Source organism: Phyllobates terribilis, unplaced genomic scaffold (assembly GCF_046119375.1).
Source record: "Phyllobates terribilis strain yellow unplaced genomic scaffold, ASM4611937v1 Scaffold_9__5_contigs__length_417890890, whole genome shotgun sequence".
NCBI classification, from domain to species: domain Eukaryota; kingdom Metazoa; phylum Chordata; class Amphibia; order Anura; family Dendrobatidae; genus Phyllobates; species Phyllobates terribilis.
In genome coordinates this window covers 116,436,640-116,463,727 of record NW_027362769.1, presented here as the reverse complement: position 1 = coordinate 116,463,727, position 27,088 = coordinate 116,436,640, and the positions used below count along the sequence as shown (strand labels likewise).

Genomic DNA, 27,088 nt, shown 5'->3' with positions numbered 1-27,088 from the left:
GGTCCTCAGCCGCATACCATGGCTCAGTCTTCCTATGGTGAAAGATCTGGAGAGATAAAAAAAAAAACAAGAGGCGCTCCCTCTGTAACATCGTGGGCAATAGGTGAGGGGAGTTGGAGGGTTGGTCACTCGCTACGTAAAGAGTGATGTATAATCCATTCATGGCTGCTGCTTTGGCTGCTGAACTCACACCAAATTGAGAGGACATAAGTAAATGAAAGAGGACTGCGGTGGATCCCGGGATAGAGGTTAATTCAGGAGTTAAGTATAAAAGAAAAGTCCAATTTATTGAAATGCGTTTCGGAGTACAATCTACGCCTTCCTCAGGCATACCTAAGGATTAAGCTTTGTCAACGTCAGCGCCCGGGATCCACCGCACTCCTCTCTCCTTTAATGGTGAAAGACCTGTGACATGAACGAGTCTTCCACAACCTCACCTCTGTAGCAGAATTTAGCTGTTCCTCATACAGTTTTAAGCCTCCTACACAGCTATTTCTGTTTCAGTCAACAACCGTATTTTAACCTACCTATGTAAATGATTAGCATTATCGCCTGTTTGGTATAATTGTTTATACACCCGACTATACGTAATCCTACAAAATCCCTGACTTTGTGCACGTGTACCTGGAATAATTGGATGCTGTATTGAAAGATGCCAAATCCTGATTTGATTTCAATTTCCCATTCTCTTTGCATTTTGTTAATTTATATAAAATAAATACTTCTACTTTTTAAAGCAGTCTTACTCTGCAGCAGTTTTTCACACCTGCCTAAAAGTTTTGCAATTCTTAAAAATCACTTATTCTCCCAGTAATTTCTACTGCGAGCGGTCTGACGAATCAGCAAAATGCAGCAAAATGAACACGCGGCATCTACGTCCTAACACCATTTTTCAGATCCTTATGACATTTAATTGTACTGAACGCTCGGCTCATTCATAACCAGAATCGTAAATAAAGATACAAATATATTTTCAAGTAAATTGCATAGAATTAAATACAAATGCTTACACTTGATGAGGACGTGGTTGGCTGTTTTTTGTTTTATTCTGGACCCAGAGGACAACTCAAACTCCTGCATGAGCCTCAAAGACATGTGAGTCTCACACTTCCTGTCGCATAGTTGACGTCATCTTGCAAGACCTGCATACTTCCACAGTTCACCGCGCTGCTAAGAGTAAGTTTGGTTGAGGTGAAAAAAAAACACACACAGGAAGTAAAGGCGTCTACAAGCTCTCGCGAGAAAATCAGGCCAGTCACTATCAGTTGATGACGAATCATCTCCAACCTGGTCATGTGACCTATGTTGGAGCAGCCATCTTCCTTTGCAGTTTAGGAACGATTCGATCGGCGTCTGTTGGCTCCTGTCTGTGTGTTCTCCGCGCTCAGTGCTGAGGAGGGAGGCGGATCCGGCCCGGATGGTGCTGTACTCGTTGGCTTTCCGCACGCTTCTGCTTCCCTGAGTCCTTCATCTGCCGCTCAGACTGCGGGGAACACTGGCTGGACCTCTCTTGCAGCTCGCACGGTGTCTGTCCGCCGTCCGGACTGAGGTGAGGACGCATTTAATGCATGCACACGTCGTTTCCTGCGGCAGGGCTGGTTGTGGCCGCGCATAGATCATCCCTGCTGGGGGTGGAAGGTCCATAACTAACACTTTGCTGCAGAACTATAAATCCCAGAATGCACCAGGGACACAAGTTCTGGGTAATCAGCGCTAATTTGAAGAAGTCTCATTCATTGGTGCACATTAGTAGAACTACACGTCCCAGCAGTATAGCATTCATTAGCATCTGCAGATTCGGATTGGCGTCACTAGATATCCCGTAGAGCAGGCAAGGCATGCTGGGAGTTGTAGTTTTTGTGATGTCTAGCCACAGAGGTGAAAATCAGCCAATTATTATAGGTGGGAAGGATCATTCCTGACTACTTCCCTGCAGGAAACTAGACGACAAGCGCAATAGTCAGATCCCAGACCACAGGCTGTCATCTGTAATATAGAAGGATGGAAATGCGATTTATCTTTAGGTGTCAGACCTCCGCTGATAGACCCTTCCTACCAAAGTGGACATCCCCTTTAAGGGATAACATAGTGACCTGCTAACGCGTCCTCATTCACAGCTCCCCCCGAAGATACCTGTACAAGAAGAGAGGGGGCTGTCTGATATAAGTGGCACCACTTATCATTGGTCTTGTCCAGTCATTTAAAGGGGGTTTCTCTACCTTGGGGCCATTTTTTTCTTCTTAAGTGCATGTATTCGGGACTAAAAATCATTTTTTTTTTGCGATTGGGTTGCATTTCCAAGTTGTTTCCCTGCATATTCAGCGCTGGTTATAAATCAGCTCAGAAGAGTTACAGAATCACTGACCAATTCTCAGTTAACTCATTCTGCAGCCAGCAATACATAGTGCGACACACAGAGGCTATAGAGGGAAAAATTCTATAAAAATGAAATAATAAAAGTGCAACGTTTTTAATGAAACCCAATTGTAAAAATAAAATGAATTTTAGCCCCAAATACATGCATTTAATAAAAATAATAGTAATAATAATAATATTGATTGACTATCCTTAGGAAAGGCTTTCAAAATCATAACTGCCAGTTTGTGACTCCCTGGACCCCCAGCAATCTGCAAATTTAAAGGGGCTCCATATGCTTTTCATTGTTTAACAGACACAGCGTCGTATGCTTAGTAGTGGCTTGCCCTGGTACTGCAGCACAGTCCTGTTCATCAGATATATAAAATAATGAGAAGTCTTCACATCCATATCTTCTTTTTTTTTTTTTTTTTTCTTCCAGTGGAGATCATGGGGGTCAAAGTGCAGCGTCCTCGTTGTTTTTTTGATATAACAATCAACAATGTACCAGGTAAGTGCCTCCTCCTTTATTATCTAAGAACTACAACTCTAATAATGATGGTTCCCGTTGGGTGGTCTTTCTTGACCGGCCTAGGTATTTATTTATTTTACTCACTTATATAGCGCCATTAATTCCACAGCACTTTACAGACATTATCATCACTGTCCCCATTGGGGCTCACAATCTAAGTTCCCTATCAGTCTTTGGAGTGTGGGAGGAAACCGGAGAACCCAGAGGAAACCCACACAAACACAGGGAGATCATACAAACTCCTTGCAGATGTTGTCCTTGTTGGGATTTGAACTCGGGACCCCAGTGCTGCAGTGCTAGCCACTGAGCCACCGTGCTGCCTGGTAGAACCATGTTTGGCATCCAGTATATCTCTGAGGATATTTGTCAGACAGGGATGGTCTCGGAGACGACCTCTTATGATATGTGGTCTTTTGGGTGGTCTGCTGATCACCTTGGGTCCTGTTTCCAGCATCCCTGGTAGAGAGGGAGTCGCAGGCCACCAGAGATTTCCATGGTATTATATGGCTGCCGTCCTGAAGACTTCTCATTGTTGTAACACAAGGATGACACGTCTGAGTCCCTGGTGTAAAGAGAACACATCTGAGCAATGCGCCATTCGAAGGTACGAATGTGCGACCGCTAGAGATGGTGCGAATCGATCCTTTCGCCCGTGTCCGTAATCTAAGAGCCGCCTCTTACCTGTGACGCCAGGCGCCAACTAATCAACAGAAGAGCTGCGGATGCTGGGATGTAACAGGCGGCTCTCGGGGCTGTCACAGATTACGGACGTGGCCAATGGCCAACCCTGGTGACCACCGCTCTTATTGACAGCGCACAATGAGAAACACAGTGATCGGTGGTGGTCCCAGTGGTTAGACCCCCATCCATCATGCATCACCCTCCTATCCTGTGGCTATTTATTACATGTTATTGTCATTAGTGGGAAAAGCCTTCTAAGGTGGGCATCTATGGGGATATCAGCACCTATATTGGGTGAGGCTTCTCTGCCAATCAGAAGAGCTATGAGGGCGTACGTACGGCTCCCCCTGCGCCAATGACTTGCTTGGACTTCACTTTCTGTGGAGGTCTTCCTGAGAGGTGACGGGGGCTTTGTCCTGTGTGAACGAGGTTCTTTACTGCCGGTCAGTAAATGAGTGACCATGTATGACATTATTAATTCTCTCCTATCTTCTCTCGCAGCTGGAAGAGTCGTCTTTGAACTGTTTACAGACGTCTGTCCAAAAACGTGTGAAAATTTCCGATGTCTTTGCACAGGTCAGTGGATGCATCTTTGTGGTAGAAATGCCTGGGGCTCCCCCAAGGCGAGCTGTATTACTGTAATCCCAGTGTTTCCCGAAAAATGTATTCCTCTTCACTCTTCATCATCGACTTCTGATGATGAGACCCAAGTAGTCTGTGTCGGAGCTTCACGGTGACCCATGGCTGACTGTGCATTGCGTAGAGGGGGGTATCCCTATCATTTATGGCCAGAGCAGACTTCCATAGAGTCGTGACTATGCGGCCACCACTGTGATTACGATGGCCACGAGACACGGATCCCCATTCCCGCACTTATCGGACGTTTATGTCAGATCCTGAGACATCGGGTGTTTTTAGGCCACCCCACAGGAAATATTCTGTACCTGCAGGGTAAAATACGCAGTAGACATCATTCCCACTTTGTCCTACAGTCAAAACGTTAAAATACCTGGATTTTACGTTGAATCCGTCTCTTCGACTCTTTCCCTCCCCAGGTGAGAAGGGCATTGGGAAAACCACCCAGAAGCCGTTGTATTACAAGAGCTGCTTGTTTCACCGAGTGGTGAAGGATTTCATGATCCAGGGGGGAGACTTTACTGAAGGTAAGCTTGTGTGTTCTCCATTTATCAGGGTCCTGTGTAAACATTTCATTGTACTGAGTACAATTTGTACCTTCAGGGAATGGACGAGGCGGAGAGTCAATCTATGGAGGCTTTTTTGAAGGTATGTAAGAAGCCCCGTGTGTAATCTCCTGCGGTCACCTGTTGCTTTTCACATTTTTTTTTTTTTGTTGCTAATTTACTCTCTTTCCTCCAGACGAGAACTTCTCAGTTCAGCACAACAAGGAATTCTTGCTGTCCATGGCCAATAGAGGCAAAGATACCAACGGGTCACAGTTTTTCATGTAAGTAGTTACTGATCAAGCCCCACCGGGCAGTGATGAGCCGACATGGCATAACTGGCCCTGCTCACCTCCCAACTCTGGAGGACAAACCCTTTAATAAGGGTTGCACCCTTGAGATATCCCCAGACTTACTGTTTTTTCTGGATATTTAGACATTACAGATGGGGTCCAGGCTTGGGATTTGCCTGGTTAGTCAGAGCAAAGAACCATTGCTATCTCTCCAGGGGGCTTGACTTATCCATTAAAGATGAGCAATACTATTTTCAGGACCCTGGTCTAGTGGCCATGTGAGTAGTCCATGGCTGCCGGGTGGGGATCCCTACGACCCTCCTCCTACCTGCCGGCATCCCCAATGCTTCTTCTGATTAGTAGGTCCAATGCAACATCATGCTGCAACAATGATGTCACACCAGGCGCTTACAAATCAGAGGATGCTGACACATAGGACGCGGTTAGTAACGCTCCTGTCAAAATAATGTGACTGCCAGACCAAGGTCCTTCGAGTTGATTCACTCATCTCTATTATCCATATATTATGGGGTCACCTCCACAACTGAAGTCATCCCAGATCACTTCCGTAGGTGCAGCTGCGGCCAAAGCCCTGTCCTCAGGACACTGTGTAATGAATAAGCCATTATGCGACTTTTCTTATCTGCAAATTATTAGAAAATATATTTTTACATTTTTTTTTTTTATTATTAATATCACTTGATTGTATTTATGTTGTTTTTTTTTTCCATTTATCTGACCCCACTTCAGAACAACAAAGCCAACCCCTCATCTGGATGGGTAACTCGTTTTACTTTTACTACGCAGCGTGTTGTCTTTTGCTAAACTTGGTGATTGACTTCTGTTGTTTTTTTTTTTTTGTCCTTACAGTCTTCACGTAGTTTTTGGGCAATTGATATCTGGCCAGGATGTGGTAAGAGAGATTGAGAATCAGAAGACAGACGCTTCCAGCAAACCGTCAACGGAAGTCCGGATCCAGAATTGTGGAGAACTCGTCCAGGTTCAGAAGTCAAAATGTGAGAAGGTGTTTTTATTATCCAGTGGTAACGGGATTCACACTGAGGAGGGTCTGTTTGGATCCAGGTGTCTTAAGACGCTGTAATAAATTGTCCATGATGTGCTGGTTCTCATACGGATCCTAACGTGATCAGTTGGGTACAACATTACTTCTCTAGAAGCATTGTTAGTACTAATTCTTTTTGGATTGTGTTTGTGCTCAAAAAGTATTATTTCCAAGTAAAGCAGTTATGCTTAAAAGGGTTGTCCGGTGAAAATAAGTTATCACCTATCCACAGGTCATAACTTATTGATTAGTGGGGTCCAAATGGAACTGGGAACTTTTATCTCTGGTAGAATGGAGCGGCTGAGCGCATACTGACTGCCACTTCATTAATTTCCTATAGGGCTGCTGAGGGCTATGCAGTCCCATAGACAATGAATAAAGTGGCGATCATCAGACACCCAACTTGCATTTTGTAGCTGGGTTAAAGTTGCACCGTCGGGGACCAAAAAAATCCCTGTACTTCCAATCAGTGCGGATCCCAGCAGTCAGACCTCCACTGATCAGTACGTTATCACTCCCTTTATTGCAGTGGTCCCCAACCTTTTTTGCACCAGGGACCGGCTTGAAGCAAGATCATTTTTCCATGGCCCAGCAAGGAGGGGGTGGGGTGGGCGGGGCTTTGGTCATATGGGGGCGGGGTAATGGAGGGATTTGGAGTTTAGTGCATACTTATCATATAGTGTAGACCAGGTCCCCGCCAGGAGCTATGCCAGGAGCCCCACATAATGTGCTGTGCCAGGAGCCGCATCACTGAGGCCCCATCACGCCCTGCAGCAGGACAGGGCAGCTGTCCTGACAGCTGCTGTTCAGCTGCATTTACTTCATCCCAGGGGCGGACACAGACTGTAGTGGGCCCCTGTGCAAGAAATTTTTGGGGGCCCCCCCCGCCCTTCATAAGGCAACAAAGTTATGTAAACATAACCCCCCCATGTGCATCTCTCACCCCCATGTGCATCTCTCATCTCTCCCCTCCCCCCCCATGTGCATCTCTCATCTCTCCCCCCCATGTGCATCTCTCATCTCTCCCCTCCCCCCATGTGCATCTCTCATCTCTCCCCATGTGCATCTCTCATCTCTCCCCATGTGCATCTCTCATCTCTCCCCATGTGCATCTCTCATCTCTCCCCATGTGCATCTCTCATCTCTCCCCATGTGCATCTCTCATCTCTCCCCATGTGCATCTCTCATCTCTCCCCATGTGCATCTCTCATCTCTCCCCATGTGCATCTCTCATCTCTCCCCATGTGCATCTCTCATCTCTCCCCATGTGCATCTCTCATCTCTCCCCATGTGCATCTCTCATCTCTCCCCATGTGCATCTCTCATCTCTCCCCATGTGCATCTCTCATCTCTCCCCATGTGCATCTCTCATCTCTCCCCATGTGCATCTCTCATCTCTCCCCATGTGCATCTCTCATCTCTCCCCATGTGCATCTCTCATCTCTCCCCATGTGCATCTCTCATCTCTCCCCTCCCCCCCCATGTGCATCTCTCATCTCTCCCCATGTGCATCTCTCATCTCTCCCCTCCCCCCCCATGTGGATCTCTCATCTCTCCCCCCCCCCCCCCCCCATGTGGATCTCTCATCTCTCCCCCCCCCCCCCCCATGTGGATCTCCCATTCCCCCCACTCCTAGTTAATTGTATTTAAAAAAAAATAAAACTTGTTATACTTACCCCCATGCGATCCCTGCAGAATCCTGGCGCTCGTCCAAATCGCTGACACCAGGTTCTCCTGACTTCCGGCCATGTGACGGCGCCGTCACATGACCGGAAGTCAGGGGAATCATGAAGGTGCAGCAGCGCAGCGCTAAGATGTCCCGGACCCGGCGCTTAGCATGCGGCCGGGGGCCCCATGAGGAGAGAGACGCACAAGAGGGGGGCTCCGAGGGGGCTCCTACCGGCCGGGCCCCATACTGGAGTCAGGGCAGTCATGCCCTGATGGCGGCCCTGCTGGAGGCTGGAGGGGCCCCCTCTCCCCGCGGACCGGCTGAAAAACCCCAACGGCCCGGTCCTGGTCCGCGGACCGGCGGTTGGGGACCTCTGCTTTATTGTATACACCATTTATCCAACTTGCAGTTTGATTAAAGGATAGGGGAGCAGGTGATGGTTGAGATCAAGGGGGAAGAGGTTGCAATCAGATTTTCTAAACCTGCTGTTTTAGTGCAAACCAAGGGTCATCGGCAAGTACTGTTTAGTATCAGAGGAAAAGAAAGCAGCATTTTATGCCATTTGCAGCTCCTTTCGCTACCCAATGGGGAAGCTAGCGTGACTGGATAGACGCTTTAAAGATCTGGTCTTAAATTTACAACCCCTGTCCATATACTCTATGTCTGGACCCAGAATTGCCACCAGAAGCTACCCTGCTATTATTGACAGATCACCAGCAGGTTTTCTTTAGGGAAAGGTTCTCCAGATAGGATAAAAAGCTTAAAATGATAGCGATCCAACTATGCAAATGTAATATTCTATGTAAATAATGGTTGTACAGTAAGAAGTGTCTTATCTTGTAACTTTCCAACTTCATTAGCTAAGAAAGAGAAGAAAAGACACAAGTCTCCATCATCCAGCGACACTGACGGCTCTAGTGATTCCGACTCCTCCTCTGCTTCATCTTCTGACTCTGATGAAGGGGAGAAATCCAAGAAGAAAAAGAAGAAACATAAGAAAAATTCAAAGAAGCAGAAAAAGGAGAAGAAAAAGCGGAAGAAGACTAAAAAGAGGTAATTCACTGCTTCTGTATTGAGATCTGCCGGGGCGTGTAAATGCATAAAGCACAAATTTACTGCTAAGACCCCACCAGGAATCCTGTGTCCTCTGTTGCTTCTCAGCCACAGGGGAGTTTCTTAACACTAAGGCTATGGCTATGTTCTCTGTTCTTTACGTATATAAATAGTAAAAGGATTAAATCGGACAATATTGGACCGATAAAAAGTGAGGAAGGCAAAATCATAGAGAAAGATGAGGATAAAGCTAATCTATTAAATAATTTTTTTTCGACAACTTTCACAAAGGAAATAGAACTAACAGGAGAAATGAGAAGTGACAAGCTTAATCCTCCACTAAGTATGACAAATCTAACCCAAGCTGGGGTACAGAAACGCCTCAGTAACATTAAAATAAACAAATCACCAGGACCTGATGGCATACACCCACGGGTACTAAGGGAGTTAAGTAATGTGATAGACAGACCGTTATATCTTATATTTAAGGACTCTGTTGAGACTGGGTCTGTGCCACTTGATTGGCGACAGGCGAATGTAGTGCCAATATTCAAAAAGGGAGCAAAAAGTGACGCCGGAAACTATCGGCCGGTGAGTCTGACGTCCGTTGTGGGCAAAATTTTTGAAAGCTTCATTAAAGAGGCAATTACGGAGCATCTTGATGCTAATAATCTTTTAATCCCGAACCAACATGGATTCATGAGGAATCGCTCCTGCCAAACAAACCTAATTGACTTCTACGAGGAGGTTAGCTCTCGAGTAGATCAGGGGGAACCAGTGGATGTCGTGTATCTCGACTTCTCAAAAGCGTTCGATAGCGTGCCACATAATAGGTTGGTATACAAAATGAGAATGATGGGGCTGGGGGAAAATGTCTGCAAGTGGGTAGCTAACTGGCTAAAGGATAGAAGGCAGAGGGTGGTTATAAATGGAATATACTCAGATTGGGTAAGCGTCACTAGTGGGGTACCACAGGGGTCTGTACTAGGCCCAATGTTATTTAATATCTTTATTAACGACATAGTCAACGGGATAAATAGTAAAATGTCAATATTTGCAGATGACACAAAGTTATGTAAAACAATTAATACAAAAGAGGATAGTGAAGACCTACAGAGGGATTTGGATAAGCTGGGTAGGTGGAGCATTAAATGGCAAATGAGGTTTAACGAGGAGAAATGTAAGGTCATACATATGGGAAGGAAAAATGGAAGTCACCAGTACTCACTGAATGGGAAATCATTGGGGAATTCAGAGATGGAGAAGGACTTGGGCATCTTGATTGATAGCAAACTAAATTGGAGTGTCCAAAGTCAGGCCGCTGCTGTAAGGACAAACAGGGTAATGGGATGTATCAGAAGAGGTATAGCTGCAAAACATGAGAACATTGTTCTTCCACTGTACAAAGCACTGGTCAGACCACACTTGGAATACTGTGCTCAGTTATGGGCCCCAATATATAGAAAGGATATAAATGAGCTTGAAAAGGTACAAAGGAGGGCAACAAAATTAATAAAGGGAATGGAGGGACTGCAATACCCAGAGAGGTTGGCAAAACTAGGACTATTCAACCTGGAAAAGAGAAGGTTGAGGGGGGACATAATAAATGTGTACAAATATGTTAGGGGACAGTATAGAGATCTTGCCCGGGATTTGTTCAAAAGGAGGGATATTACGGTAACAAGAGGGCATTCACTAAGACTGGAAGAGAAAAGGTTTCAGCACCAGCATAGGAAGGGGTTCTTTACGGTAAGAGCAGTGAGAATATGGAATTCACTGAGTGAGGAGACGGTAATGTCAGATTCACTACACCAGTTCAAGCGGGGACTGGATGCATTTCTAGATACCAGGCAGATTTCAGCATATACTTAAAAATAAAATAAAATAGTAGGTTGATACAGGGATTTATTCTGACTGCTGGTTTCAGAGTCGGGAGGGAATTTTTCCTCAGGTGAAGATTGGCTTAATCATTTGAGGTTTTTGCCCTCCTCTGGATCAACTTTAGCAATTACAGAACTAACAGGTCGAACTTGATGGACGCAAGTCTTTATTCGGCTTTACAAACTATGTTACTATGTATGTGCCCACGATGCAGAAATGCTCCGGACTTTCCTGAGCGTTTCTGCATCTCCCTGGCAGAAAAAACGCATGCGGATTGTACATGCGGATTGTACATGCTTTTTTCCTGCCAGGGACAAGCGGATGTGAAGCGTTCTTCACTTGCATTTCCGCATGCGGGTTGACAAGCGCTTTCTAAGAGATTTTAGCATTACTTGGAAAGTGCTTGACAACTTGGTCACACTATATAAACCCATGCAAACGGCATGGATTTATATAGTGTGACCGGAAAGAATGTTTAAAAATAAAAAAAATAAATATATACTTGCCTTCCGAGGGCCCGCGCTGTCTTGCTTCCCTCCGTCCTGGCTACCGGCACATCGCGGTACACTGAAGGACCTGCCGACGTCCGCGTCGCGTGACCCGTCTCATGACTATGATGTCAGCGCAGGTCCTTCAGTCCATCGCGATCTGCCGGCATGAGAGGAGGAGCGCACCGCGGGCCGTCAGAAGGTAAGTATAACATTTATTTTTTATTTTATTCTTTTTTTTTTTTTTTTTTTTTTTTTTTTTACAGTTTTCTATGGTACCCGGGTCCGGAGGAGAGTCTCCTCTCCTCTAGACCTGGGTACCATCTGCACATTAAACGCATGTATTCCGCATGTGCTTATCTAGTGAAGCGGAATACATGCGTTCTAATGCAAGTCAATGGCGGCGAAAACGCAGCACTTCCGCAAAATAATTGGTAGTGCTGCGGTTTTTATTTCCGCAATGATAATTCGCAGCGGAAGTTTCCGCAGCATGTGCACAGCACATGCGGATTATCATTGGGGAACATGGCAGACCTTCTACCATGCGTTTTTTAAGCGTTTCTGCAGCGTTTTTGCCGCTGCGGAAACGCTTAAAAAACGCATCATGGGCACACAGCCTTAAAGGGATTTTCCAAGCTTGGAGCTTAAGTCTGCGGTCATTCTACAGTGCCTACAAGTAGTATTCAACCCCCTGCAGATTTAGCTGGTTTGATAAGATGCAAACAAGTTAGAGCCTCCAAATTGCAAACGAGAGTAGGTTTTATGAACAGAAGCATAAATCTTACAAACCAAAAAGTTATGTTGCTCAGTTGAATTTTATTAAATTTTAAACATAAAAGTGTGGGTCAATTATTATACAACCCCTATGTTTAATATTTTGTGGAATAACCCTTGTTTGCAATTACAGCTAATAATCGTCTTTTATAAGACCTGATCAGGCCGGCACAGGTCTGTGGAGTTATCTTGGCCCACTCCTCCGTGCAGATCTTCTCCAAGTTATCTAGGTTCTTTGGGTGTCTCATGTGGACTTTATTCTTGAGCTCCTTCCACAAGTTTTCAATTGGGTTAAGGTCAGGAGACTGACTAGGCCACTCCAACACCTTGACTTTTTCCCTATTGAACCAGGCATTGGTTTTCTTGGCTGTGTGCTTTGGGTCGTTGTCTTGTTGGAAGATGAAATTACGACCCATCTTAAGATCCTTGATGGAGGAGCGGAGGTTCTTGGCCAAAATCTCCAGGTAGGCCGTGCTATCCATCTTCCCATGGATGCGGACCAGATGGCCAGGCCCCTTGGCAGAGAAACAGCCCCACAGCATGATGCTGCCACCACCATGCTTGACTGTAGGGATGGTATTCTTGGGGTCGTATGCAGTGCCATCCAGTCTCCAAACGTCACATGTGTGGTTGGCACCAAAGATCTCGATCTTGGTCTCATCAGACCATAGAACCTTGAACCAGTCTGTCTCAGAGTCCTCCAAGTGATCATGAGCAAACTGTAGACGAGCCTTGACATGACGCTTTGAAAGTAAAGGTACCTTACGGGCTCGTCTGGAACGGAGACCATTGCGGTGGAGTACGTTACTTATGGTATTGACTGAAACCAATGTCCCCACTGCCATGAGATCTTCCCGGAGCTCCTTCCTTGTTGTCCTTGGGTTAGCCTTGACTCTTCGGACAAGCCTGGCCTCGGCACGGGAGGACACTTTCAAAGGCTGTCCTGGCCGTGGAAGGCTAACAGTAGCTCCATAAGCCTTTCACTTACGGATGATGCTCCCAACAGTGGAGACAGGTAGGCCCAACTCCTTGGAAAGGGTTTTGTACCCCTTACCAGCCTTGTGACCCTCCACAATCTTGTCTCTGATGGCCTTGGAATGCTCCTTTGTCTTTCCCATGTTGACCATGTCTGAGTGCTGTTCACAAGTTTGGGGAGGGTCTTAAATAGTCAGAAAAGGCTGGCAAAAGAGATCTTTAATCCACACATGTGAAGCTCATTATTCTTGGTGCCTGAATTACTTCTTAATACTTTAGGGCAGGGTTCCCCAACTCCAGTCCTCAAGGCCCACCAACAGGTCATGTTTTCAGGATTTCCTTAGTATTACACAGGTGATAATTGCATCACCTGCACAGGCAATAATTCCATCACCTGTGCAATACTAAGGAAATCCTGAAAACATGACCTGTTGGTGGGCCTTGAGGACTGGAGTTGGGGAACCCTGCTTTAGGGGGACCAAACAGAATTCTTGTGGTTTGAGGGGTTGAATAATAAATGACACTCTGAATTAACTTTTTACGTTTTAAAAAACAAACAAAAAAAAAAACAAAAACAAAATTTGCTGCAGTGCATTTCCCACTTCCAGGCTGATCTACAGTACAAATGTCACAATGCCAAGTTAATTCCGCATGTGTCAACCAGCTAAATCTGCAGGGGGTTGAATACTACTTGTAGGCACTGTATGCAGACTTCTGAATCCTTGCAGTGCATACTGTTCAGATTCTTCGGCGCTGGGAACGGCATTCATGTGACTGCAAGCATACTTCTGGCCACATTCTGAGTAGACGTGCCTGGCCTTACTCAATTCGCTTGCATTGAACAAGGCCGCGCACGTCTAGTTGGCATGTAACCACATGTATAAACATCGCATACTTAAGGTCACGCGCCCACCCGATCACGGCACCAAAGAATCCTGACTGCGTGCACACTGCGCTGTGAGGATTCACAAGTCTGCAGTCGCATACAGTGACTGCAGACTTGAGCCCCAAGTCTGGACAACCCCTTTCAATGTTTTTTCCAATACTATTATATGACATCCAGCATCCCTGCTGATTAGCTGTTACCAGCAGTTGTTGTATGTAAGCAGTGTATGGAGAGGAACTCCACAGCGCCATCACATGGTTTAGTGACCACTGCAGATCAGCTCCTATTCAGATGAATGGTGCGGTGCTATTCGGCTCGATATCCTGTTTATATCTGGTCACTGGCGGACCTGGTAACTGCTGATCCGTGGGCATCCCGGATCCACACCTATCATATGGATATGTCATCGATATATCATAGTAGTGGAAAATGCTTTGAAATAAAGGAATATAAATGAAGTTAAGACAAACTAAAAAGACGTGACAACTTCCTTATTTGGCTAAATTGTATGGACCTTTAATTCACATAATTGCAGCTGTTTGACATTATTCTCGTATTGCTGATTAATATCATCTTGTTTTTTTTTTTTTTTGACAGTTCTGAGAGTGAACATGAAGATCAAGAACTACAGGTGACATCCACCGTCCGTCCAGAAGAGATCCCCACTGTGCCAGAAAACAAGTTTTTAATGAGAAAAAGCCCTGAAAGAGCTGAGGGGATGGAAAGCCGATTAAACAACAGAGAACGCGAAAGGGAAAGGTATGTGCCTCCCCCAATAAATACCCAATTTGTTAATTGTCCCAACATCTGTTTTTTTTATTGCGATTTGGTACTACTTACCTCTTGGCGAAATAAAGAGAAAAAATATTCTAGTTGTAATTTACCATGAAAACACGTGGATCAGACCAGGTTTCCTTGCACCGCAGTACATGGTTTTTTTTTTTTTTTAGTTAAACTTTGCTTATAATATTTCTGTAATGCGCCAATTTTTTAATGTTTTTATCTCCACAAACAGTTCCCTTTATCAGCGAAGACTCTTAGTGACCAGGTCTGGAAGAAAGATCAAGGGCAGAGGCCCAAGAGTATGTATTTTGTTACTGATTTTGTACCTAATTCTCCCATATTTATGATTGCGGAGACGCCTGCACTCTGCACATTACAGACCTGCGATATTATCTGCAATTCCCTAATACAGTCTGCACTGAAAATGTAGATCGCCATATCGTGTGGGCATCTTAGGGGGCTTATGCTGTTTTCTTGGTTTTGTTTTTTTTTCTCTACAAGTGGGTTTTAGGCTAGAGTCACACCTTTGTTAGGAGGTTGCGGCACAGCTTCCATCAGTAGTCACCGGAAGAAGCGCAATGTGCAACTTTTTTTTTTTTTTTTTTTTTTTAATAGCAGAAGCCCAGTTTTCTCCACTACAGTTATTGGGGTCCTTATGGTGCCGTTTTTGTTTTCATGTGAAAGATTAGTTTCTAGTATAAATTCGGTATTTCTGTTCCTAAAAAAAAAACTTGAACGCCAGTGAGAACTGAGCATTATGAACTTACAAATGATCCAGAATTGACGACTAGTAATGAGTAACCCCTGTTTGTAGTCCGTACTAATATTTACCGTTGAAACCAGAAGTTTACATACACTATATAAAAAGACACATGCAGGTTTTCTCTATCTCTTCATTGGGGGACACAGGACCATGGGTGTATGCTGCTGTCGCTAGGAGGTTGACACTATGCAAAAAAAGGAAAAATAGCTCCTCCTCCGCAGTATGCACCCGCCTACAGGCACCAAGCTCACCAGTTTAAGCCTAGTGTCTGTAGGAGGTAGACCTGGATCTTCACAGATCCAACCCTGTTGTGTTTATTAACCTTTATTTTTTCTCTTTCAGATACAGCTCTTCAGGCTAACAGGGAACACTGCGTCCCCTGTTAACCCACTAGCGACCGAGAGAGCAATGTGGCTACCCCCACATCGCCCACTCTCGGACCCGCTGGGCAGGACTTATCCCCTGTCACCTTAGGGTGTCTCAGGGTGATCTCGGTGGCCAGTCCTAGCCTATTCCCCACCCCAGCCCCCTCCTCGGAGCGGCCTGGGAGGGAGACGGTGGTCCCTGCGGGTGACCTTCCCCCAGTTTTCTGGGGTTGACACTGTCTCCTGCACTGTCCAGGACCGGACAGTGCGGGAAGGAGGAAAAGCCAGGATTCCCCCCCCTATCCAGGAAGGCATCCTGAGACCATCCTCAGAAGGGGAGAGGAAGAGACGACAGCCGGACCCGCTAAGACAGGTACTTCCCTGCCTTTTAGCTGCAGGTCCCAGTCCCCCGGCGTTACCTGCCTCCCTCCCCCCTCCCCCTCTCACCAACCATGGTGCTTAACAGCACTTCCCTGGGCCACTTCCTCCTTCTCCTTCATAATGCACGGCAAATCTGCCGCTCTTTTCTCCTAGGGGGGGCGTGTCCGGTGGGCGGTCACGCTCCGACGGCTATACGCCCCCTCCTTTTTGACCAACCAGGGCCGAGGAGCTTAGTGACGCTTCCATCACGCCCTCGTGCCTTCTGCGGACCTATCACGTCGGGCCTCTTAAGCCCGCCCCCCCCTTCCCATTTACCTATCGGAGCCTCGTCGCGCTCCGTCATCAACTCTTCGTCCCCTGCACCGACGCCATCACTCTGCCGCACGCAGCTCCCCGCTCCGTCGGCACCTATTGACCCGCTCCAGCCGCACCTTCGGAGCCTTCAGGGGGACACGGGACCGCTTCTCTAAAGGATCGGGTAGGCTCTTTCCTGACACCTGAGCCCTCCTCTGCAGTATCCCTGGTAAGGCACATATGCCCAAACCCAGGGAGCCCTCAGTCCGTCCCTCTCACATCGTCACATACTACGCCTGTGCTCTTTGCGGTACTAAGTGGCCCGCGGGTCTCATTGCGGCCTTCTGCTCGACCTACAAACCTCCCGCCATGCTGGCACCCCAAGATCCCCCCCACCGCTCAGGACGTGGTAACCCCCTCCCCTCCGGAGTGGGCTGTTGCTATGTCAGTCTGTCTCTGACCTCACCAAGGTTTCTCAATCTCTGGTGCAGGTCTTAGAACGCTTGCCAGAACGTTTGCCTATGTTATCCACGGCCACCAGCGCTACGAACGTCCCCACAGACGATTCGCAGGCACCCCTGCCCCCTCCTCACAGGGGCAGACTGACGGCACGTTCTCAGAAACGGACTTACGCAAGCTCATCCTCCAGCTCTCCAGACTCCAAGATGCTCCCTGCGTCTCACACCTCTTCCCCGAAGGTCGCCCCGGGATCTAACTCTGCTTCAGATTCAGACTCTGGTTCTGACTCAGACCAGTATTCCAAGGTCCAGGACATGATAGACAGCCTTATAACGGCTGTCAATCAGACTCTGCATGTTACAGAAGACGAGAGCCCTTCCCGGGACTACTCAGTTTCCTTCAAAAAGATTAAGTGTCCTGCACGCACTTTTTCTAATCATGCAGAATTTGACAGTGTTTTTCAAAAGCAGTGGGAGCATCCAAAAAAGCGCTTTACAGGAAAGAAACAGTTAAACGTCCTATACCCCTTTAACCATGACCACCTCAGCAAATGGACGGAGTCCCCATCTGTGGATCCTCCCGTCTCTCGCCTTTCCGCCAAGACGGTACTGTCTCTTCCGGATGGTTCCTCCCTTAAGGATACCACGGATAGAGAGGTTGAGGCCCTCACTAAGTCAGCCTTTAAGGCTGCTTGCACCTCCCTCTGCCCTTCCTTCGCCTCAACTTGGGTATCAAAAGCGGTGTCCGCATGGGCCAAACAGCTCAGACAGGGCATCCTAGCAGGCGCCTCCCCGGACGATCTGGCCGACTTAGCTGATCAGATCGGCCATGCCGGAAAATATCTACTTACGGCGTCCCTCGACTCCGCTGCATGCTCAGCCCGGGTTTCCAGTAATCTCGTTGCCTTACGTAGAATTCTTTGGCTTAAAGCCTGGAACGCCGACCCGGCTTCCAAAAGATCTCTAACTAATCTTCCTTTTCAAGGTTCCAGGCTGTTTGGATCCAAGCTAGACCAGATCATCTCTGATGCTACTGGGGGTAAGAGCACCTCTCTCCCCCAGCCCAGACCCAAACGCCCTTTTCCTAGGAGATGCCCCCTTCAATTCTGGTCCTTTCGTCAGTTCGCTCAACCGAACCCCTCCTCTCAACAGGACCGTACTCAAGCACAGCGGGACAGTCGTAGACCTTCCTTTTGGCCCACACCTAACTGGCGCCCAAAGAGTCGCTCCTCCAAGTCCTCTGGATCACGATCACGATCCAACAGGTTTTCCTCAACATGACGGGTCACTCCCACCTGGGACTTCTCCCAGGGTGGGCGGCCGTCTCCTTCTGTTCACATATTCTTGTCTCCCGGCAATAGAGGATGCCTGGGTCAAAGAAATTGTGACTTCTGGCTACAAATTCGAGTTTGATTCCAGCCCACGATCACGCTTTCTCAGGTCCCGCCCCCCACAACCATCTCTGCTTCCCGGTTTCCTCCAAGCCATCACCTCTCTTCTGCGCTTTACTCAAATATCTTCGTCTTCCCAAAAAAGGACGGCTCACTACATCCGATTCTGGACCTCAAGTAGCTAAACCGTCATGTACGCATCCGACAGTTCAGGATGGAGTCCCTCAGGTCGGTAATCGCCTCGATGGAGGCCGGGGAATATCTATGCTCAGTGGACATTCAGGATGCATACCTTCACATCCCAATCTGCGCGTCACATCAGAAGTTCCTTCGCTTTTCCTTCAAGAACGCGCATTACCAGTTCACTGCCCTCCCCTTCGGCCTCGCCACAGCCCCGAGGGTTTTCACGAAGGTGATGGCGACAGTTATGGCCATTCTTCGAACAAGGGGAATTGTAATCATCCCCTACCTCGACGACCTGTTAATCAAAGGCCCCACGTTCAAGGACTGTCTCCACAGCCTCCAGATCACCTTGAACACTCTCTCCCGGTTAGGCTGGCTGATCAACACGGACAAATCCTCCCTGGTCCCATCCCAACGCCTAACCTTCCTAGGGATGCAGTTCGACACGACCCGTGCCCGGGTCCTCCTTCCGAGAGAAAAGATGAACTCTCTACGACAAGCAATCCACATCCTCTCCGACCCAAGTCCACACTCCCTTCGCCTATGCATGAGTGTCCTGGGAAAGATGGTAGCAGCCATGGAAGTACTTCCGTTTGCCCAGTTCCATACCCGGTCTCTTCAACTAGCCCTTCTCTCAGCCTTGGACAAGAATGCGTCATCTCTAGATCGACGCATCAAGTTACCTCGTCAAGTAAGACGGTCGCTAACCTGGTGGTCCCGCCCTTCTGCTTCAGACCCGGGAGATCATTCCTTCCGCTTCGCTGGCAGGTGGTCACGACCGATGCCAGTCTCATTGGTTGGGGGGCAGTTTTTCTACAACACACGGTCCAGGGCCGGTGGAGTCCCCACGAAGTCTCCCTTCCCATCAACATTCTGGAGATAAGGGCGATTTACCTGGCGTTGCGTCACTGGCAGAAGATCCTGGCTGGGTCCCCAGTCCGGGTACAATCGGACAATGCCACGGCCGTGGCATACATAAACCATCAGGGAGGAACGCGCAGCAAGCCCGTTTTAAAAGAGGTGGCAAGAGTGCTACTTTGGGCCGAGAAGACCGCCTCCGGAGAATGGTCTCTCCATCCCGAGGTGTTTCACCAAATCTGCTTGCGGTGGGGCACGCCGGACGTCGACCTCATGGCGTCCCGGTTAAACCACAAGGTCCCGTCCTTTGTAGCTCGGTCCCGCGATCCACTAGCAATCGCTCAGGACGCGCTCGTCATATCATGGTCACAGTTCCAACTGCCCTATCTCTTTCCACCTCTACCTTTGATCCCTCGAGTCATCAAAAAGGTCAAGACAGAGGGAGTACCAGTTCTCCTAGTAGCCCCAGATTGGCCCAGACGCGTCTGGTACGCAGATCTGGTAAATCTGCTCGTCGATTCTCCCTGGAGACTACCGGACCTCCTCTCTCAGGGTCCTATTCTTCATCAGAGTTCTCGTTCTCTGAATTTAATGGTATGGCCGTTGAGGCCGCGGTGTTGAAGACGGCGGGTTTTACTGACAATGTCATTCAGACCCTAATTAACGCCAGAAAACCCGCTACCTCGCGCATATACCACAGAACTTGGAGAGCCTTTTTTCGTCACTGCGAGCAAGATCAACTGACTCCTATGTCCTTTTCTTTGCCAGTCATTTTGGCTTTTCTTCAGTCTAGCCTAGAGGCGGGACTATCTCTCAGCACTCTCAAGGGCCTTGTCCATTCTATTCCAACGTAACTTAGCTAGCCGTCCTCAGGTCAGGACCTTTCTACAAGGGGTGGCCCACCTGGCGCCCCCCTATCGCCCTCCAGTGGAACCATGGGACCTTAATATGGTCCTAAACGCCCTACAACAGCCTCCGTTTGAACCCATTCAGGACATTCCAGCCTCTCTTCTTTCCTGGAAGGTGGCTTTTCTGGTGGCTGTTACCTCTATTAGAAGGGTCGCAGAACTCGCAGCCTTCTCTTGTCGGTCGCCTTTTCTGGTATTCCACCTTGACAAAGTAGTGCTCAGGCTGGTGCCTTCCTTTTTGCCAAAGGTGGTTTCTGCTTTTCACATTAATGAGGACATCGTTTTGCCTTCCTTTTGCCCTGCTCCAGTGCATCCACGGGAGAAGTCTCTGCACAAACTGGACCTGGTCAGAGCTCTACGTGTGTACCTTTCCAGAACGGCCTCCCTTTGGCGCTCGGATGCCCTTTTTGTCATCCCTGAGGGGCATCGCAAGGGTCTCCCTGCTTCAAAGTCAACCATCGCCCGTTGGATACATTTGACCATCTTGGAGGCACATCGCATCTCGGGCAAACCTCCCCCTCCTGGAGTAAGGGCTCACTCCACCAGGGCAGTGGGGGCCTCTTGGGCGGTCCGCCATCAGGCTTCGGCCGCTCAAATCTGTAAGGCCGCAACGTGGTCTTCTCTACACACCTTTTCAAGGTTTTACAAGGTTCACACTTATTCTTCGGCTGATGCCAGTCTTGGACGGAAGGTCCTGCAGGCGGCAGTTGCCGAAGTCTGACCTAGTCTGTGACTATTTTCTGTTCTCCCACCCAAGGGACTGCTTTGGGACGTCCCATGGTCCTGTGTCCCCCAATGAAGCGATAGAGGGATTTTTGGTACTCACCATAAAATCTCTTTCTTGGAGCCTTCATTGGGGGACACAGCACCCTCCCTGTGTTTGGACATATGTCCAGTTGGCCCTGTTGGGCATCTCATTTAGTTTTCACGGTTGTGCCCCGTTGGGCATTGCATAGTTGTTTTTTTTATGCTTCTCCTACTGCTCTAGCCACTAACTGGTGAGCTTGGTGCCTGTAGGCGGGTGCACACTGCGGAGGAGGAGCTATTTTTCCTTTTTTTGCATAGTGTCAACCTCCTAGCGACAGCGGCATACACCCATGGTCCTGTGTCCCCCAATGAAGGCTCCAAGAAAGAGATTTTACGGTGAGTACCAAAATCCCTCTTTTCTCAATATCTGACATGAAGTCAGAATAAACCTTTCCCTTTTTAGGTCATTTAGGATTACTGTAATTTTTAATAGTTGCCAAATGCCAGAATAATGAGAGAGAGAGAATGTTTTAAGGCATTTTTATTACTTACTGCAAAGTAAAAAGTTTACATACATTTCATTTGTATTTGGTAACATTGCCCTTACACGGAATGACTTGTGTCATACATTTGGGATATCCTTCCACAAGCTTCTCACAATAGTTGGTCGGAATTTGGGCCCATTCCTCCTGGCAAAACTGGTGTAACTGATCCAGGTTTGTAGGTCGCCTTGCTTGCACCTGCCTTTTCAGCTTTGCCCATAAATTTTCAATCGGATTGAGATCAGGGCTTTGTGATGTCCACTCCAAAATATTGACTTTGTTATCCTTAAGCCGCTTTGTTACCATTTTGGCAGTATGCTTTGGGTCATTGTCCATTTGGAAGACCGATTTCCACCCAAGCTTTAACTTCCTGGCTGATGTCTTGAGATGTTGCTTCAGTATTGCCACATAATCTTCTTTTCTCATTATTCCATTTTATTTTGTGAAGTGCACCAGTCCCTCCTGCAGCAAAACAACCCCAAAACATGATGCTGCCACCCCCGTGTTTCACAGTTGGGATGGTGTTCTTAGGCTTCCAAGCTTCTCCCTTTTTCCTCCAAACGTAACGACAGGGTTGTGGACTCGCTGTCGGTGTCAATTTTGGTGGAATCGGTATGAAATGGACATACTCCAACTCCTAAAATATATAATAAATTTGCATACAGTAGTTCAATGCAGTATGTGGGTGTGAAGGAACGGCACCAGGGGGGCCCCGCAGAATCCTGCTGTTGCTGCTTCTTTCGGTGGATCCACATCCAGCCTGACGTCACACTACGCCAGAGCACGTGATACTGATCTACCCTTTGCACCAACGTGACGTTCCGCACCCCCCTTAAGGACACGTACGGTCAGATTGGTACTGTTCAACACCATCACTTCCTATCCGCACGGGCACAGTGAGGCACCAGGGAATGAGTAAAGGTGGTCCACGCAGACACTGAAGTGGCCCCCACACTCACTCACACCCCTGACAGACTGAGAGGCTCTTTCACTACTACTCCAGTGTAGCAGAGCCTGGTCGGCTTGGATAGAGCTGCCACCAGTTCCTATTTGATATAACAGACTAATATCGGGCTAGAAACCAGCCCGGTAGCGTGTTCATTGGACCGAACAACAGACGTAAGGTTCGGAGGTCGAGATAAAAGAACAGCCCAAGATTAAATGATATATTTAATCGCCATAAGGGCTCAATAAACAATCTACTATATACATAAGGGTTACATATACAGTGGTCAGAGTTACAAATACAAAAGCATGGTGCAACAAGTCTAAGCCGATCTTAAAGTCAGTTACCAGTTTAGATGGAAAGCCGGGCTCAGGGGATGGGTGGCCACATGGGGAAGGTTGTGGGCCCTGCTTGGTTGCTAGACTTCTTCCACACATCTTGATGTCACAAGCTCCCCCAGGAAAAGACAGGTGGGAGGAGATCTGCAGGAGTTTTTAAACTCTCTGGGTTCCTCCTCAAGCCCAAGTCTCCACCCCTGTTCCCACTTAGCTAAGAGTCTCCAAAACTAAAATGGGCTATACCTCCTTACTGGATGGTCCCAGGGAACAGGTTCTCGTGTAAACGGACCCACCCGGACCCCTGCTACGTGTGGAAACCAAACACAGCAGCCCTAGAGGCTTCTGAAAGACTGTGCTGCATATCTCCCTATCCTTGCTAGCTGGACGATGGAGTAAGGGCTGATGGGATTCTCCCTTCCTTCCAGTTTCCAAAAATCTATGTTGTGGATCACTCGGGTATATCGTTTCCCCATAACTACTGTTGCATTATGTTTCTTGAACAAAGAGAGCACATGGTTGAGGGATGGGCCATCCTGTGCCACTCACAGCTGCTGTGAGGGATCTCACTCCTGCTTCTCCGCCCTCCTCCCTTCTGCTTGAGCTGCAGTGGTGTGGGATTTACAATTTACATATGTAGAGCTCTGTAAACCCCCCCACCCCCTGCCAGCAGTGCACAGTGATTGACATGGGATTACCTTGCATTTTCTTCACAGTAGAGAATATTTTTTCATAAGAATTTGGGAAAGTTATGAAATGTCCTATTCCTGATATAAGGGTCTAAACTTTTAGCTGAGATGAATCTGTGCTACAGTAAATTGATCACTTAAACATGAGCCGTGTATGAGGGAGTCTCGGAGGTTTGGCTTACCGACTCCACAACCCTGCGTAACGATGGTCGTTTTTCCCATAAAGTTCAATTTTAGTTTCATCAGACCACAGGAAATGTCTCCAAAAATTAAGGTCTTTGTTCCTATGTGCACTTGCAAACATTAATCTGGCTTTTTTGTTTCTTTTGGAGTAATGGTTTCTTCCTGGCAGTACCCGTTTCACTTTGGATATTGACACAATCTTACCAGCTTCCGCCATCATCTTCACAAGGTCTTTTGCTTTTGTCCTTCGGTTGATATGCACATGTCGGACCAAAGCACGCTCATCTCTGGGACATAGAACTTGGCTCTTTCCTGAGCGGTATGATGGCTGGACATTCCCATCTTGTTTGTACTTGGGTATAATTCTTTGTACAGATGATTGAGGCACCTTCAGTTATCTTGAAATTGTACCCAAGGATGAGCCAGACTTGTGCAAGTTCACAATTCTCTGCCTGATATCTTGGCTGATTTCTTAGAGTTGCCCATGATGCTACACAAAGAAGCTGTGTGTTTCTGGTGTGCATTTAAAATACATCCACAGGTGTGTCTGTAATTAACTCAGATGTTGCCAAAAACCCATCAGAAGCTTCCAAACACATGACATCATCATATGGGCAGACCAGAATTGTTTAAAGGCATAGTAATCCTTGTGAATGTAAACTTTTGACTTTGCAGTAAGTAATAAAAATGCTTTAAAACATTCTCTCTCTCGCATTATTCTGGCATTTGACAAATAGTTCAAATTATGGTAATCCTAATTGACCTAAAACGGGAAAGATTTATTCTGATTTCATGTCAGATATTGAGAAAAACATGCATATGTGTCTTTTTATATAGTGTATGTAAACTTCTGGTTTCAACTGTATATGGAATACAACTTTTCTTTCAAACTTTATAAATATTCTAGGAGTTCTTTATAGACTCTCTTGTGCCGTAGTGAATTGCAGGTTGTACAGATTGTAGTATAACCACAGTCACGCTCACAACCCAGTAGCTTCAGAGCTTCCACCCATACACAATAGTGATGGTTCATTTCTACGCACATCAGTTGTCACAGACGGGTATTTTATTTATTGCCCTTTTACGTCTAGCGCCTTGACACATTCCAGAATGCTATGTAGAGAGCGCCGTCACTTCAGTCCTGTCTGCAGTACTACAAACATACACACCACAGGATCAATTTGATACGTCTTTGTTTTGATTGTAGAGAAGTTTTACATTTTTGACCAACGTTTTATTTTTCATTTTTAGCGCTACCGTACGCCCTCAAGGTCTAGGTCTAGAGATCGTTTTAGGAGAAGTGAGACTCCCCCACACTGGAGACAAGAAATGCAAAGAACCCAGAGAATGAGATATTCTAGCGGAGAACGCTGGATCAAGGGAGATAAGTACGTTGTACTGATACATGTGACCATTACAGCTTGGCCTGGTCCTGCAGTTGGACATTGAGCTCACGTGCTTTGCTGAAGGCAACCAAGAGTTGGTGTGAATTGATTTACGGTACACGATCCGTCGACCATGTCACTGGTCTTTGGCTGCTGGACGGGAGCTCTGAGAACCGTGTCCTACCTAACTGCATATCGCCTATTCTTTTGAATAGCCGGCGTGATACAACATTATCGTTGTGGCGTGATGTCTGTGTGACATCATGACTGGCTGATTAATCAAAAGAATAGCCACGGATGCCGTTTACTAAGAGGTGGTTCTCGTGGCTCCCGTCGAGAAGCCGCAGATAACGGACATGGCCCTGAAAATCAATTCACACCAACTCTACTCTTGGTGTGTGACATCTGTGTTATAGAAAAGACTTCACATGTCCCCTTGAAGGAATAACTTATGTTTACGAATTGCCTTTTTTCTTTTTACAGGAGTGAATTAAATGACAACGATGATCAGAAAAGTCCTGTTCGAGGAAGAGAGAGGAAACCGTCCGGTCAACGGGAAGGTTCTGAGAGTCCGCACAAAAGAAGTGATCACAGGAAGAGAAGCAAAGACCGCAAGCCAAGCAGCAAGGACAGAGAGTCTAAGGATCTAGAGAATGAAGAAAAACAGGACAAGACCTGGCGGAGAAAAAGAACATCAGAAAGGAGGAGCGAAAGCAAAGAGAATGTAAAAAATAGCCGACACAATAAACAAAGCAAACGTGATGACAGGAGCCGTTCAAGAAGTAAGGAAAGGGGGCACGAGAGGGGAAAGGATAAAGAAAAGCACTCAAGTAACAAGGAAAAAGATAAAGAGAGGAACAGGAGTAAAGAGAGATCGAGGCACAGTACTTCCAAAAATGAGAGGGAGAGGAGTAAAAGTAAGGAAAGGGGTAGAAGCAAAGAGCGGGGTAGAAGCAAAGGTCGAGCTAAAAGCAAGGAGCATCACAAGAGCAAAGAGAGGCATGAAAAGGGCAAGAGCAAGGAGAAGTCATCTGAGAAGAAGCATAGATCTAGCAGTAAGACCAAGGAGCGGAGCAAAAGTAGAGAAGATGGCAGAAGAGCTCGCTCAAGAAGTAGGGACAATGACAGAACGAGGAGTGAAGACCACACTAAGAGCAAGGAAAAAGACACCAGGAGAAGAGGCTGCTCCAGATCCAGAGACCGAAAGGGAACTCCAGAGAAGTCCAGAGATAAAAGAAGTAGAAGTAGGGGAGGCTCAAAATCTTCCGATAGGGAGGTCAGTCAGAGCAAAAGCAAAGATTCCTCCAGAAAGGAAGAAAGTAGCTCTCAGAAAAAGACCACAGAGAGGGAAAGCCATAAGAGGAGGCAGTCTCGGAGCAGCAGTCCGGACAGTAAGCGTGTCCGAAGAACAAGCCGAAATCACGTAAGTCCAGACTCCAATACACAGAGCACACACAAAGAAGACCGTTCATCCCACCAAAGGAGCCGAGACGAGGAGAAAAGAAGGTCTTCACGCGACAAGGAGACGAGCAGAAAGTCCCGCAGTCGTGAGAGAGGTTCTCCCGAAACAAAAGAAGTAAAATTAAATAACCAATCAAGTCCTACAACTATTGAAGAGAAAAGTGAAAAATGAAATATAAATACTATCTACTGTTAGCCTGAAAGACATTCAGCTTTTTTTTTTTTTTAAATCATACATTTAAAGTTCTATGTTTTTGATATTCCTTGGTCTGGATAACTTGTATTCATGAGGTTTTTAGTAAACTTTCCCTGCCTGCCCCAAAAAAAAAAAAAAAAAAAATTTTAGATGTAAAACTGTCAACCAAGGATGATTCTCCATTTTTTGTTTTATTTTATTTTTTTTTGTTCTGCCTTTTCCCTTGGTAATTTGGCGGCTGTAAGAGAAAAATATATATTTTCTGTGGGAGTATAAAGAAGTGCATGTTCTATGATTAAACTGATCCTATTCGGCAATACTTCATTACCAGTACTCCTCCTATATTACCGGTCACAGTAGTAGGACGCTACTGTGCATTAAAGACCCAA

The 27,088-nt window shown here is 46.9% G+C and overlaps 2 protein-coding genes across 6 annotated transcripts in view; one reads left to right on the top strand and one right to left on the bottom strand.

The window, feature by feature from the left end:
* Positions 1 to 1,643, bottom strand: part of LOC141161734 (FAST kinase domain-containing protein 1, mitochondrial-like) — a 34,232-nt gene extending 32,589 nt beyond the window's left edge. For 3 of the 5 annotated variants that reach the window (XM_073646986.1, XM_073646987.1, XM_073646988.1), the window contains exon 1: positions 1,011 to 1,642. The gene's annotated coding sequence lies outside the window, so the exon portion shown is untranslated. Of the gene's footprint in view, positions 1 to 1,010 lie in introns of all 5 variants that reach the window. The other 2 variants (XM_073646990.1, XM_073646989.1) reach the window with 2 other exon arrangements.
* Positions 1,297 to 27,088, top strand: PPIG (peptidylprolyl isomerase G). The gene is made up of 13 exons (XM_073646991.1): positions 1,297 to 1,549; positions 2,798 to 2,866; positions 4,070 to 4,144; positions 4,624 to 4,731; positions 4,808 to 4,852; positions 4,946 to 5,033; positions 5,793 to 5,822; positions 5,913 to 6,058; positions 8,635 to 8,827; positions 14,429 to 14,590; positions 14,847 to 14,913; positions 24,909 to 25,045; positions 25,526 to 27,088. The coding sequence occupies exons 2-13, from the start codon at positions 2,806 to 2,808 to the stop codon at positions 26,673 to 26,675; spliced, it is 2,262 nt and encodes a 753-aa protein (XP_073503092.1). The 5' UTR covers positions 1,297 to 1,549; positions 2,798 to 2,805; the 3' UTR covers positions 26,676 to 27,088.

Coding starts and splice junctions, on each gene's coding strand:
- PPIG (XM_073646991.1), top strand. CDS start 2,806: ATGGGGGTCAAAGTGCAGCGTCCTCGTTGTTTTTTTGATATAACAATC. Junction 2,867..4,069: donor AACAATCAACAATGTACCAG/GTAAGTGCCTCC, acceptor CTTCTCTCGCAG/CTGGAAGAGTCGTCTTTGAA. Junction 4,732..4,807: donor GGGGGGAGACTTTACTGAAG/GTAAGCTTGTGT, acceptor TTGTACCTTCAG/GGAATGGACGAGGCGGAGAG.